The sequence below is a fragment of the Pleurodeles waltl genome, chromosome 2_2, assembly GCF_031143425.1.
Source record: "Pleurodeles waltl isolate 20211129_DDA chromosome 2_2, aPleWal1.hap1.20221129, whole genome shotgun sequence".
In the NCBI taxonomy this organism is placed as follows: domain Eukaryota; kingdom Metazoa; phylum Chordata; class Amphibia; order Caudata; family Salamandridae; genus Pleurodeles; species Pleurodeles waltl.
Genome location: NC_090439.1, coordinates 1198642272 through 1198658066, shown reverse-complemented (window position 1 = coordinate 1198658066; position 15795 = coordinate 1198642272). Strand labels below are relative to the sequence as shown.

At 42.3% G+C, this 15795-nt stretch overlaps 1 protein-coding gene across 1 annotated transcript in view; it reads right to left on the bottom strand.

Moving 5' to 3' along the window:
* Nucleotides 1-6047, bottom strand: part of LOC138279426 (vomeronasal type-2 receptor 26-like) — a 230173-nt gene extending 224126 nt beyond the window's left edge. Inside the window, exon 1 of the mRNA XM_069219403.1 lies at nucleotides 5972-6047. Coding sequence (XP_069075504.1) covers nucleotides 5972-6047 — 76 coding nt within the window. The remainder of the gene's footprint in view (nucleotides 1-5971) is intronic.
* Nucleotides 6048-15795: the final 9748 nt, after the last annotated feature.

Genomic DNA, 15795 nt, shown 5'->3' with positions numbered 1-15795 from the left:
ATCTGCCTGGAAGGTCCCTGGGGGGGGGGGGTCGTACTAGTGCCTGTTTGGAACTCAAATGTATGTTCCATATCTTGATGGTCCTGGCGTGGAGGTGGCAGAAACACCTTTTGACATAAATGAATGTGTCACTGTCTTGCAGGAATGACAACAGTTCTGTGACAATAACGCTTCTGTTAGTGCTGCCTCCGTAGGAATTAAGGATGTACCAATAACATCTACCGGCTGGATTCTAAAGGTTGGAGATCTAGTATGTGAAAAAGTTACTGTGAAAAATGAGTTCAGTCCTTCCTATCGTGCACTGGTCCCAGTCCTGGGAATACACGGTACCAGAACTGTCATACTACCACCGCTGCCTGGTTTCAAACAAAAATGCTTTGTCTCCATCATCAATGTCAAGTTATACCATGTGGCCGATCCTGCACAGCAAACCAAGAGGAACAACCAGTAGTACCCGAATCCCTGTCACTACTGGTCAAGACATCCCTCTACAAGTTTTGAGCAGCAATTCTGACACGATCTTGGGAAGGGTGGAAAATGATCTTGCATTAGTTCCACTAACATCTATTACAACAAGCAACACAGAAATTGCTGATCGATGTGTCTCGACTTCTACACAAACAGATGGCATGATTTACAGAGAGCCACCGTGGGAGACTACTACCAGTTCTCCTCCATCAAATACGGCTCCAGTTTTTGCACAAACTGCTTCTGGATACTTTGCCGACATCAATCACACATTTTTAGACTCATTTGCCTCTTCTACACCTGAACTGCCAAAAACACGTAAGATTATAAATTTGCTTAAAACAAATTACTTTATTTTCTCATGGAACTAGCTATGGCTTTACTTGATTGTACTAGCTTTCCTTCTTTGGATTGGCTTTGTTATTACTTTCTTTCTACCGATACAAGGTCATTACCTTCCTGAAAGATCAACAGTTGAACTGGTGGATGAGGTCCTAAAACCCCTTTTTAATTCTCACAAGGTCCGCAGAGACTTGTATTTTATGAACATTTCCGCTATACTAATTCCTGATGGGATTGTTTGGGATAAAGTCACATTTGATATGTACGGCCCGATGGAGGTCATCCAAATACCACACATGTTTAAACTTTCTATGGATGATGTAATAATGCCCGGAGTTGTTTCTGATGACTGGGATGTGAAAACAGTTGATTCTATTATGACTGAGTTGCAGTATTTTACTGTATTTGAAAGTGAGGATGTTTATCAGTCCAAAGAGAATTATGGTGACATGTTTTGCTATAATTATTATGGACACTATTCCATTCACAGAGCAAGTACCCCAAAGACTATCTTTAATTACACACAATGGGAACATTGTCCGACTCCACCACAAGGTAATTCGAAAACATATTCTGAAAAAATTACATTTATTTTTGGGCACAATCTTATATTATTTCAAATTTCCATTTATGGAAAGTATACATATATTATTGACGGATACAAAATTCATTTATTTGGATTCCCTTGTTTCCCAGTTGGCCATAGAAGGCTATGAATATTGGTTGAAGTCGATTGACTTAAAAAGTATGTGGGGAACACGAAATTGGCAAATAAGGGGGAAGCAAGCTTTATTTAGAGCATGCCTGATACCTGTTCAAATGATACTTTTAAATGAAACTGTACAACAGATATGTAGTTTAAGCTGAGCAAATATGAAGGATTTGAATGAGCCCTGTATTCCTGCCCCTGCAAAACTGTACAAATGGCAAAATTATATAAATGCAACTGAAGATCAACTTGATGAATGGGTCCAAAATGGCACATTTAATGCTTCACTTCCACGTCCTTGTGGGTGATTATTGTGGCCAATAGATATCAATGGGTGTCATAAACATTTTGTAAAACTTCATGGGGGTTTTTAAAACAAGTAGGCCTGACCCTCGCTATGTGTCATCTGAACATGCGGGTATGGTAACAACATACAGTGTAGGGAAGCTATGCCAGCAATGGCTGAAGAGTTCCTAACTAGATGCTGTTAGAGAACACCTCAGTCTCCTGTCTAATAATACTGACTTATAGGATTTCCTGTTAGGACCCAGAAAACAACGCAGAAAGTGCTTCTTATATTCAGTCTATAATGAAATTTGGAAGCTTTCTCAACAAGAAGCTGCTGCCCGGTTAAGGCAAGTAGATCAGGAAAATTTACAGAAGGCATTTGCTATTGTAGATAATGGGATTAATACACTGTCTGACCAAAATATACACCTTAAACAACATTGTTTCCTCTGCAGTAGACATAGTACAGAGCAACATGCATTTTTCACACCATGGACAGAATCAGCTGTGGTCCATTATGCAGTTCGGTTGGACACTACAAACACTGAAGGCAGGTCGCGTTCCCTGGCAACACGTTAGCCCAAAGGACATATTTTCTACATTTAATATAACGCAACAAGAACAACTAATGGCTAAGAAAGAAGCAACTTTAATCTGCCTATTTCAACACTTCAATTCATGTCCTGTTTAAAGCATGTTCCAGTGGGCGGATATGAAAGGCTAGGGGATAGTTACATCCATGAGGTGTGGGAGCTACCCTTCTCAAACAAATGTCTCAGTGGCATGAAAGAGGTCTTTCTTAGCGGTAGCGAGTGCGAGACTTCTGTCAGCCATTTGATGCTTTGTAAACAGCTGTCCTTGCACGGGGCGTGTAACACTTTGACAGAGAACTTGGCTTGTTATCTGAAGGGAGTCCCAGTTCCATTGATTAGACCTGTGTTCCGGGTGCTTTCAAATGGCAGCTATGTTCTCCTCAGTAGTGAGAGCTGTTGTGGAATGAGATCCGAAATAGTGTCGTCTCGGTCTCCAAAATTGTTACATGCTGGGGGAACATACTTTTTCCTTCTACACAACAGAGGGAAGTAGCGGAGATTTGGCCCCATAGCGCTACTTCGAATGTGAATTTTGACAAGTTGAGCAGACTCAAGGCTTTATTGTTTCAAAAACATGTGGCGCCCACAACTGCATGCAAGAGGTATGCTCTTCAGGTTGCGAGGTCATCAGATGAGATACATTCCCTTTTAAGTAATAACTTTCCGAGACACTCTGGTGAGCTCATGGAACAAATATTTACTGCGTCCAGTACTACTGGAATTGCACATTTCTTTAAGGCTGTTGGTTTGGTTTCGTTCACACCTTCTCCTCTATATTTGGCTTAATACCTTCAGCCACCAACTCAATATTTGCCAGTATTTTCTGGGGATTTTCGATAACTTTGGCTATAATAGGAGGCATTTTGCTAGTGCTATTTTTCTGCGCAATGGCTGTCCCGTTGCAACAAGAAGGATTGAAAGCGCTTCCGCCAGAGCAGCTGTGTCGTGAACGCATGTTGCAGTACTTTGGAGCATCACTCCTGGAGCAATTGGAGTGTGACTGGTCTTTGTCATTTAGACCGTTTTTGCATTGTGTGCGGCCCTTGTTTCGGTGCCTCTGGTGCTCGTAGAATATGCACTGAAAGTTTGTCTTTCTACACAGTGCTTGCCTTCATTGGACGCTGATCTGTTGATGTTCTCGCTGAGGGCTTATTACCAGACATGCGCGTTGAGGGTACGTTTGCTACCGGAAGCCGTTTATGAGTTGCCCTTTGTGGATCAAGCAGGTCTACACTCACTGTTGGGCATGCCATGGGATGCTGCTGCCTTGGCTGGAGCTCAGGCTTTGGAACACAAATGCTCCTTGCTTTTCCTTGGTGATAAATATCCTAATTTACCATCTGCCGAAGTGGAAGATTTCCTGTCTTCAATTATCCTGGCTTTAATTGGCAACTTCCAAAATGATTCTGACTTTTGAAATTTGTCTTTTTCTTGACCCCACAATTAACATTTTAAATTATCCTTTTAATACATGCTCAAGTGTCTTTAACTTGTCATTATTGACATTCCCATATATATATATATATATATATATATATATATATAAATATATATATATATATATATAGATATATCTATGCCTTAGGTTGAATTTTAGTAGCTTTTATACATAATTATTCTTTGAACATTCTTTGAACGGGCAAGGGGAGTGTGTTGTGTAGCCATTTTAGCTATAGTTTTAGACATCTTATTGTAGCAAACTAGGCCTGCTGCTATGCAATTTAACCTAAAAAAGCTTTTATTCTAGCTTTGTTATATTATTTTAGCAATAGTCACATTTGCGGTCTTGTTTTATTTTCTCTATCTATCTGTTCTTTGCCCAGGTCAGCACTACGTTCTTAAACAAGACATTTCTTTCACTCTGTGCTTTTCTCAAGGCTGCAGTAAGATAGTTTGCCAGCAAAAGTGGCACGCTTTGTCTCCAATGTTCATAGAAACAGACACACTCTTACGTGGGGATCTTTTCTAAAACATCAGTTGTTTCATTGTAAAAACACTACGTTGAACCATGTATGTTAGAGGGAGATTCCAGCCAGATGATCATGAGTGTATGCTGATTGCTGAGTGCTTTGCTGCAGCTGCTTATGTAGACTACAGGCCTCTTGCTCAGGTACGAGGGATGATGTCTTCCCAGAGGAACCTGAAGGGCAGAATTAGAGTTTAACATGTTGTGCTCTAACATAGTCTAGGTAGGTACTATTCTTAAAAACCGTAGTGACACCATGGTAGTGTTATTTTTGTTTTACTCTTCTTGTTACAATTTGAATCCTGTCATGCTTCATCGTCCTAGTTATTGGAATACACGCTTTATTATCTAAGATGCAGTTACTTCAATAAAACATTATTGAACTATACTCTGCCTCTGATTGTCCCTGCATATGTGAGACTAATGGAACAGAGAGAAACGGATGAGATCTGACTGACCATGTTTTCCTTGAGGAGTAATTTGTGTCATGTACTAGGTTGCCCAATCATCCCTGCTATTGGGTAGAGATGAGGCACTGCTAGTTAGCCGGATGAAAACCCGGATTAGGCTGACAGGTGTCACCTGGCATGGGTTCAGACTCAGTCCCCCGCAGTACAAGTGATTTTGCCGCCTGAGTCCAATCATTAGGATAATGAGAACCTACGTGACACATTCTTCAGACCAAAGGGCATTACTGTAAATTGGTAGTGCCCTCCAATGGTTGAAAATGCTGTCTTTGGTTTAGTCTCTTCTGACAACTTAATCTACCAATAGCTGTAGGAAGTACCATCTTTCTTGGCATGTTACCCCCAATTTTACATGTATGTCAGTATGTTTTTGCCTGTCTCACTGGGATCCTGCTAGCCAGGACCCCAGTGCTCATAGTTTGTGGCCTAAATGTGTATGCCTGTGTAGTGCCTAACTGTGTCACTGAGGCTCTGCTAATCAGAACTTCAGTGCTCTTGCTCTGTCTGCCTTTAAATTTGTCACTATAGGCTAGTGACTACATTTACTGTAGGAGGCTGGCCTGGCTTGTAGTGGGTACCAGAGGTACTTACACCCTGTGCCAGGTCCAGTTATCCCTTATTAGTGTAGAAGAGGTGTTTCTAGCAGCTTAGGCTGATAGAAGGTAGCTATGGCAGAGGAGCTTAGGTACTTTTTTTTTGTGACAGTATGCCAAAAGTATCTCAGAGGATACACTCCCTTAGGAGGTAAGTAATATACACAAATTATATGCACACAAACCAAACTCAGGTAAGTAACAGTTAGAAAAGTAGTGCAAACAATTTAGATTCCCAATAGGATGCAATAGGTGAACATAGGTCTAGGGGCAACACAAACCATATACTCCAAAAGTGGAATGCAAATCACGATTGGACCCCAGACCTTTCGGAGCTTGTAGAGGGTTGCTAGGACTGTAAGAAAACAGTCAGGGTGTCTAAGACCCTGAAAAGTAGGAGAAAAGTTACCCTACAACCCCAGGAAGACACAATAGTTGTGATAGGGGGATTCTGCAAGAACCACAAGCACCAGCAAAACACTGAAGACTGATTCCTGGATGTGGCACACCGGTTTGCAGTCTAGCGTGGGGAGGCAAGGACTTACCTCCACCAAACTTGGACTGAAGGATCACTGGACTGTGGGGGTCACTTGGATCTAGCTCCTGGGTTCCACGGACCATGCTCATCAGGATGAGAGGGGACCCAGAGGACCGGTGATGCAGTCTTTTGGTGCCTGCATTAGCAGGGGGAAGATTCGGTCGCCCCCTGGAGATTTCTTCTTGGCGTCCAGTGCAGGGTGAAGGCAGACAGCCCCCAGAGCATGCACCATCAGGAAACAGTCGAGAAAGCTGTCAGGATGAGGCGCTATAATGTTGCTGGTAGTCATCTTGCTACTTTGTTGCGGTCTTGCGGGCGACCTGGAGCAGACAGCGGTCAATCCTTGGAAAAAGTCGAACAGGGAAGTACCGAGGAACTCTGGTGAGCTCTTGCATTCGTTATCTGAAGAATACCCCAGAGGAGAGACCCTAAATAGCCAGAAAAGGAGGTTTGGCTACCAAGAAAGTAGGATTGGCTTCCAAGAGAGGTAAGAGCCTATCAGAGGGGGTCTCTGACGTTACCTGCTTGCACTGGCCACTCAGTGCAGTCCAGTGTGCCCCCAACACCTCTGAATCAAAGATGGCAGAGGTCTGGGACACACTGGAGGAGCTCTGGGCACCTCCCCTGGGAGTTACTGGTCAGGGGAATGGTCACTCCCCTTTCCTTTGTCCAGTTTTGCGCCAGAGCAGGGCTGGGGGATCCCTGAACCGGTGTAGACTGGCTTATGCAGAGATGGCCACCATCTGTGCCCATCAAAGCATTTCCAGAGGCTGGGGGAGGCTACTCCTCCCCAGCCATTCACACCTATTTCCAAAGGGAGAGGGTGTAACTCCCTCTCTCAGAGGAAATTCTTTGTTCTGCCTTCCTGGGCCGGGGCTGTCCAGACCCCAGGAGGGCAGAATCCTGTCTGAGGGGTTGGCAGCAGCAGCTTCAGTGGAAACCCCGGAAAGGCAGTTTGGCAGTACCCGGGTTCTGTGCTAGAGACCCGGGGGATCATGGAATTGTCCTCCCAATACTAGAATGGTATTGGGGTGACAATTCCATGATCTTAGACATGTTACATGGCCATGTTTGGAGTTACCATTGTGATGCTATACAGAGGTAGTGAGCTATGTATAGTGCACGCGTGTAATGGTGTCCCCGCACTCACAAAGTCCAGGGAATTTGCCCTGACCGATGTGGGGGCACCTTGGCTAGTGCCAGGGTGCCCACACACTAAGTAACTTTGCACCCAACCTTCACCAGGTGAAGGTTAGACATATAGGTGACTTATAAGTTACTTATGTGCAGTGTAAAAGGCTGTGAAATAATGTTTGCGGTCTTTCTGCGTGGGAACACCTCTGCAAGCTTCATCGCGACGTCAGACATCCATCCTTCAAAGGAGAAGTTCCTAGTTCTCATCTTTCATGCAGAACTCCAAGCTTCTTCCAACCGGTGGCAGCTTCCTTGCACCCTCAGCTGGCATTTCCTGGGCTCCTGCCCACTCTCGACACTGTCGCAACTATTGGACTTTGTCTCCTTGTCTTACAGGTACTCAGGTCCGGAAATCCTCTGTTGTTGCATTGCTGGTGTTTGTTCTTCCTGCAGAATCCCCCTATCACGACTTCTGTGCTCTCTGGGGGTAGTAGGTGCACTTTACACCTACCTTTCAGGGTCTTGGGGTGGGCTATTTTTCTAACCCTCACTGTTTCCTTACAGTCCCAGCGACCCTCTACAAGCTCACATAGGTTTGGGGTCCACTTGTGGTTCGCATTCCACTTTTGGAGTATATGGTTTGTGTTGCCCCTACACCTATGTGCTCCTATTGTAATCTACTGTAATTTTACACTGCTTGCATTACTTTTTTTTGCTATTACTTACCTAATTTTGGTTTGTGTACATATATCTTGTGTATGTAACTTATCCTCATACTGAGGGTACTCGCTGAGATACTTTTGACATATTGTCATAAACATAAAGTACCTTTATTTTTAGTACTTCTGTGTATTGTGTTTTCTTATGATATTGTGCATATGACACCAGTGGTATAGTAGGAGCTTTACACGTCTCCTAGTTCAGCCTAAGCTGCTTTGCCATAGCTACCTTCTATCAGCCTAAGATGCTAGAAACACCTCTTCTACACTATTAAGGGATAACTGCACCTGGCAGAAGGTGTAAGTACCTCTGGTACCCACTACAAGCCAGGCCAGCCTCCTACAAGTACCATCTTGCCTGGCATGTTACCCCCATTTTTCACTGTGTGTATGTTGTTTTAGCCCTTGTGTCACTGGGATCCTGCTAGGCAGGACCCCAGTGCTCATAGTATGTTCTCTGTATGTGTTCCCTGTGTGGTGCCTAACTGTATCACTGAGGCTCTTCTAACCAGAACTTCAGTGTTTATGCTCTCTCTGCTTTCTAAATTTGTCACTGCAGGCTAGTGACAAAATCTATCAATTCTCATTGGCACAGTGGTACACCCATATAATTCATTTGTATATGGTACTGAGGAACCCAGGGTATTGGGGTTCCAGGAGATCCCTATGGGCTGCAGCATTTCTTTTGCCACCCATAGGGAGCTCTGACAATTCTTACACAGGCCTGCCACTGCAGCCTGAGTGAAATAACGTCCACGTTATTTCACAGCCATTTTACAATGCACTTAAGTAACTTATAAGTCACCTATATGTCTAACCTTTACCTGGTAAAGGTTAGGTGCAAAGTTACTTAGTGTGAGGGCACCCTGGCACTAGCCAAGGTGCCCCCACATTGTTCAGGGCCAATTCCCCAGACTTTGTGAGTGCGGGGACACCATTACATGCGTGCACTACATATAGGTCACTACCTCTATGTAGCTTCACAATGGTAACTCCAAATATGGCCATGTAACATGTCTATGATCATGGAATTGCCCCCTCTATGCCATCCTGGCATAGTTGGCACAATCCCATGATCCCAGTGGTCTGTAGCACAGACCCTGGTACTGCCAAACTGCCCTTTCAGGGGTTTCACTGCAGCTGCTACTGCTGCCAACCCATCAGACAGGTTTCTGCCCTCCTGGGGTCCAGCCAGGCTTGTCCCAGGATGGCAGAACAAAGGACTTCCTCTGAGAGAGGGTGTTACACCCTCTCCCTTTGGAAAATGGTGTGAAGGCAGGGGAGGAGTAGCCTCCCCCAGCCTCTGGAAATGCTTTCATGGGCACATTTGGTGCCCATTTCTGCATAAGCCAGTCTACACCGGTTCAGGGACCCCTTAGCCCTGCTCTGGCGCGAAACTGGACAAAGGAAAGGGGAGTGACCACTCCCCTGACCTGCACCTCCCCTGGGAGGTGTCCAGAGCTCCTCCAGTGTGCTCCAGACCTCTGCCATCTTGGAAACAGAGGTGCTGCTGGCACACTGGACTGCACTGAGTGGCCAGTGCCACCAGGTGACGTCAGAGACTCCTGCTGATAGGCTCCTTCAGGTGTTAGTAGCCTATCCTCTCTCCTAGGTAGCCAAACCCTCTTTTCTGGCTATTTAGGGTCTCTGTCTCTGGGGATTCTTTAGATAACGAATGCAAGAGCTCATCCGAGTTCCTCTGCATCTCTCTCTTCACCTTCTGCCAAGGAATCGACTGCTGACCGCGCTGGAAGCCTGCAAAACTGCAACAAAGTAGCTAAGACGACTACTGCAACTCTGTAACGCTGATCCTGCCGCCTTCTCGACTGTTTTCCTGGTGATGCATGATGTGGGGGTAGTCTGCCTCCTCTCTGCACTAGAAGCTCTGAAGAAATCTCCCGTGGGTCGACGGAATCGTCCCCCTGCAACCGCAGGCACCAAAGAACTGCATCACCGGTCCCTTGGGTCTCCTCTCAGCACGACGAGCGAGGTCCCTTGAATCCAGCAACTCTGTCCAAGTGACTCTGATAGTCCAGTGACTCTTCAGTCCAAGTTTGGTGGAGGTAAGTCCTTGCCTCCCCACGCCAGACTGCATTGCTGGGAACCGCGACTTTTGCAGCTACTCCGGCCTCTGTGCACTTCCGGCGGAAATCCTTTGTGCACAGCCAAGCCTGGGTCCACTGCACTCTAACCTGCATTGCACAACTTTCTAAGTTGGTCTCCGGCGACGTGGGACTCCTTTGTGCAACTTTGGGTGAGCACCATTTCATGCATCCTCGTAGTGCCTGTTTCTGGCCCTTCTCCGGATGCTGCCTGCTGCTGAGAGGGCTCCTTTGCTTGCTCGACGCCCCCTCTGTCCCTTGACGCAAGTGACGACATCCTGGTCCCTCCTGGGCAACAGCAGCATCCAAAAACACTAACCGCACGATTTGCAGCTAGCAAGGCTTGTTGGCGGCCTTTCGGCTGAAAAACACTTCTGCACGACTCTCCACAGCGTGAGGGATCCGTCCTCTAAAGGGGAAGTCTCTAGCTCTTGTCGTTCCTGCAGAAACCTAAGCTTCTTCTGTCCAGTAGCAGCTTCTTTGCACCCACAGCTGGCATTTCCTGGGCATCTGCCCATCTCCGACTTGCTTGTGACTTTCGGACTTGGTCCCCTTGTTCCACAGGTACCCTCGACTGGAAATCCATCGTTGTTGCATTGCTGGTTTGTGTCTTTCCTGCCGAATTCCCCTATCACGACTTCTATGTCCTTTGGGGAACTTTAGTGCACTTTGCACTCACTTTTCAGGGTCTTGGGGTGGGCTATTTTTCTAACCCTTACTATTTTCTAATAGTCCCAGTGACCCTCTACAAGGTCACATAGGTTTGGGGTCCATTCGTGGTTCGCATTCCACTTTTGGAGTATATGGTTTGTGTTGCCCCTATCCCTATGTGTCTCCATTGCATCCTATTGTAACTATACATTGTTTGCACTGTTTTCTAAGACTATACTGCATATTTTTGGTATTGTGTACATATATCTTGTGTATATTTGCTATCCTCATACTGAGGGTACACTCTGAGATACTTTGGCATATTGTCATAAAAATAAAGTACCTTTATTTTTAGTATATCTGTGTATTGTGTTTTCTTATGATATTGTGCAAGTGACACTTGTGGTACTGTAGGAGCTTCACTCGTCTCCTAGTTCAGCCTAAGCTGCTCTGCTAAGCTACCATTATCTATCAGCCTATGCTGCTAGACACCCTATACACTAATAAGGGATAACTGGGCCTGGTGCAAGGTGCAAGTACCCCTTGGTACTCACTACAAGCCAGTCCAGCCTCCTACAATCATACAATGCAGTCAAGAGGCCACATTGAAAAGGTGGGTCAAACAAAAACATAAGAAATGTATAAACAGTACAGTATTTACCTCTACATTCTAAATGAAAGAAGCACAAGGAGTTCCATTAGGTAAGTGGGAGAACTGTTTATAAGGTTGTTGTTTCCCACAGCTGTTTCTTACTGGAGTAGGCAGTAGCTGGGATGACTGGCCTGTACAAATACCAGCAGCCGAGTACAGATCAAATAGACTATATTCAGAGGACCCTAGATTTCAAAAGTGTATTCCTTATATATTTCTTCTACTTTTGAGAGTGACTTGTCTTGGTTATCCTATGCAGTAAATCACAATAAAAAACAGGAGTAAATGTCCAGAATCTGACAGCAAGGAAATTTGTTGATAAAGTTCATGGAAAAGATAAACACCTTGAATTAAATGTAATCAATTTGATGGTGTGTCAACGTGGTACAAATGAATATTGATATCATCGCCATGGTGAGCTGAATGCATGTTGAGGAATCTAGGATCACCTAGTTTGTGACACTCAGTTGTGCTGAAAATGCATGGGATGATCTCCTTAATTTCCTATGACAAGCAAACTCCAATATAAAAGATATCAATCTGAAAACATCAGGAGAACTCTGCTAATTGGATTCTGCAAACATTTGTAGATATTTTAACCACCGATCTCAGCAATGATGGGTTTCATCTGTAACAAATCCACCTCTTGGCAAAGTCACTGATTTCTTCTGGCGGAAAAAGTACAAAACTAGAGGCGTTCCACATATCCACATGCTGCTGTGGGTAACAGATGCCCCAAAGTTTGGAACAGACATTGTTGAGTATATGTTATCTAAGTTCTGAAAGGGATTGAGACAACAAATTCTTAGATTACAAACTCATAGGTGGTAAATACTGTTGTTAGAAATATAAATCAAAAGCTAAATTTCATACACAATGTAATTTTGGATTTCCACGGCCTGTGATCTCAGAAAGAAGAGTGAATAGCTTTTTACCTGCAGTGAGACACACCTTGACATTAGTCACCGAAAAATACATAGAACCTCAGAAGAACAGAAGCGTCAAAATATTTAAACGACTACAAGCCTGTGATTCTTATAATGTGGAATGAAAATATGGACATCCGGTTTGTTGAAGATAATCCTATTGCTGTAGCTCTTGCATAACAAAGGCGGAAAAGACCGAGATGTGGGAAGAGATTTCAGCAGAAAAGAGCCTCACAATTTTTTTTTACAGTTTTAGTTTAAAAATGTTTTCACACAATTAAATTGGTTCTTATGAATGCGCAGATAGGTTGAGCTCTGCAAGTTTGTTCTGTAAATCTGGAGGAATTGTGTGGGTAAGATTAGAAATTATAAATAGTAGTAATGGAATATTAAAGAGTTTTCCAGAAATACAGTATCTTCCAGAAGTTGATCCAGAGAGTACAGACATTGTATAGACTCACATGTTGAATGCATGCTACCCAAGAAGAAGTATCTATCTTGAAAATGTGTCTGTATAAAATGCTTCAATTTTACACATATGGAAAAAATGTCACTGAAAACATTGAAGAAGGATGATTTGCAGTGACTGAATGTGATGGTTGTTTGGTAAGACACAATAAAGGAGAACAAATGTATCACAGTAAGCTTAGTTGTCAAACTCCAGACAGAAAATAATGTTTCTACTTGGTCCTTTTACAACTCTTCAAACCATGGTGAAATGATTCAGAACTACTTGAACATTATGACTGTTATGAAAAATCATTTGATGCTGTGAAAGATATGATTCATACCTGCAGATGTTGAAAGATGAGGTGGCACAGGAAGAAATCATTGCTGCTGAAATAGCCAGGGAGACTTCGCAAAGCAGCCAAGGTTCTGCACCAGGAAGTCAAGATCCTTTCGAAGAACCAATAATTCATAATGAAGCAGCAATAGCTATGAAATGTACAACAAAGTGAAATATAGAATAGAGCACAGAGTTCTGCATGAGAAAAAAACAATGTGAATGTCCTACATATGAAAGCAATATCAGTGTACATCAGTGGGCAAGTTGGTACTGACAAAAGCTTCCTGATTAAAGTTTTCACTAGTTATTTACAGAAGACCCTTGATTCAATTTTGTCATGTGTAGTAACAACACCGACATGATTAGCTGCTCATAACATTAGAGGAATTACTCTGAATCACATACTAATGCGAATTACACTGAATGGTACTAATGCTGGAATATCAGAAGTTATCTGGTGAGGTTTGACATGAAGTATCAAGAGTTTTAAAAAAGGTGACTCTTCTCGTCATTGATGAAGTGAGCATGGTATTGAACATAATGCTTGCTTTCATACACTTAAGAATGCTGCAAGTTTTAAGGACAAACTGTGATGGACTATTTTGAGGAAAACATGTAGTTGTATTTAGTAACCTACTCCAAGTTACTCCTGTAAAAGAACAACTAATTTTCAAAACTCTTCAGCATAATGATACAAGGAATTCCCTAAGAAGTATTGGTAATGTAAACATTTGGTTAAACTTTGAGTACAAAGAATTAGTAAAAAACATGCAGCAGGTGTCTGATATGGAATTTGCAGAGATACTAAAAGACGTTAGAGTAGGAGTTCTCACAAAACAGGGAAAATGTGCTTTGGAAAGTCGCTTACTCAGAAATCTATTCCCATCTGACATTACTCTTGAAGAACTGATGTTCAAGTCCATCAAAAAACAGAAATCTATAGTTTGTTTAATGCCAACACTTCAAGAGTACTCAAACTTTAATAATGTGAAATTACTGAAATTTGAGAAAGAAGACATTTTAGAAATTATGGCTATTGATAAAATGGAAAATCAAGGAGTGACAATACTACTGATAGATGAACTAAAAGCAAGATTGCATTCTTTAGAGAAATCAATATCCAAAACAGCAGGATTAGAGAAGTGTGTCCGTGTCTGCAAAAACGGTTGTTCTTTTACGACACAATTTAAATGTTAAAGAAGGCCTGGTAAACGGTGCAATGAGTAAAGTTGTCGATTTCATTAGTTTTCCAAATAGAGAACAGGTGGAATACTATGCAATAAAATTTTATCAGATAGGTGAGGAGAAGAAGATTGGCCTGTGCGTTGCACGTTTTTTACTTGTAAAAGACATGTATCAAACAGCAACAGTTTCCTCTGTCTTTAACATATGCAGTAACCATCCATTAATCACAAGGTTTAAGTGTATTTCAGCTTTTGTTCATGTTGGAATTTCTGTATTCAAAGAAAGAATGTCATATGTAGCACTGTCTTGAAATAGAACCTTATTTTTGATTGACTTTGATGACAGTAAAGTAAACACTGATGTCAGCTGTGTACGAGAATGCAATTGGTTAAGAACTATATACATTCTTCATTTAGGCCAGTATTTAGTTTTTGAGAAACGCATGCTCTGCCCAAAGCCAAAGATTACAAAGCAAACAACGGACCCTCAAGAAAAAAAAGGACAGAAAGACAACACAGACAGTGGTAAGAAGAGGAAAGTGGAAAATTATGGTGAAATAGTAGGTTTTTAATTGGAAAACAGCACAGCACCCCATGTAGTAAACCAAATTGAACAAGAGTCAGATAAGAGAATGTGTTCTGCATTATATATTTTACTGCAACATTTAATAAATGACAGAAGCATACTACATTCAGCTTCAGGTATCTGAGATCTTTTAGATGTACGTAATGGATCAAGAAATTTAATTCTAAACACTCAACAAGATGCACAAGAACTCATGATGGTTATGCTTGGAGATATAGAAGAAGAACCAGGTAAAATTGATGAACATTTTGGACTCAGTTCCAAATGGACTCATGACTATGAAGACTGTTCTTTTACATGTAGCACTGAAATCATCTCTGAGCAATTTCTGTACTTACTTTTCCATGATTGTAAAAGTATACCTTTTGAGAAACTGTACAGAAATGCTAACCAAAATATGACCTACCCAAACTGCAGATCTCAACATCTCTCTACACTTTTTCTACAAAGAATAAGAAAAGTATATTAGAGTAATGCCACAACAGTGCAGACTAGATAGTACCCAATTGGAAACTGAAATTTCAAACTTTAAAGCTGGACAAATATTACTTTCTGGAAGAACTTTTACTACTTTGGATATCATCTTTCATTAAGGAGTTAGTACAACCTCTGGACACCACTCTGTATATTAAAAAAGTAAAACTGGATGGACAGAACACAACAACATCAATCTGAAATACAAACAAAAACCTCCCATTAAACTGTCAAACTCATATTTTCTCTTTCTTCAACCAACGTTCTAAGGAAATATTGTGATTGAAAAACTGATGTACATGTTTCTTCTACATGCTTCATCTCTGGTTCAAACATTATTCGGCCTAACAAGGGTAATTTCTTGAAAAATCATTGTCATCTGTCAAGAGTCATTTGAATATTCTACAAAGGAGTTGATATATCAAATTTATACAACACTCTCTAAATAAACAGTAGAAATGGAAGAACATACTGAAATGACAGCAGCTCTAGTTTGAAACAATAGCATTTCTTCAAATCTTTAAAAAAGTCCCCTTTTGTTTCTCCAATGACACTTATACATCCTAATTGAAGAGAAAAACCTTAGAGCAAGGTGTTGTATACATACATTATCAAC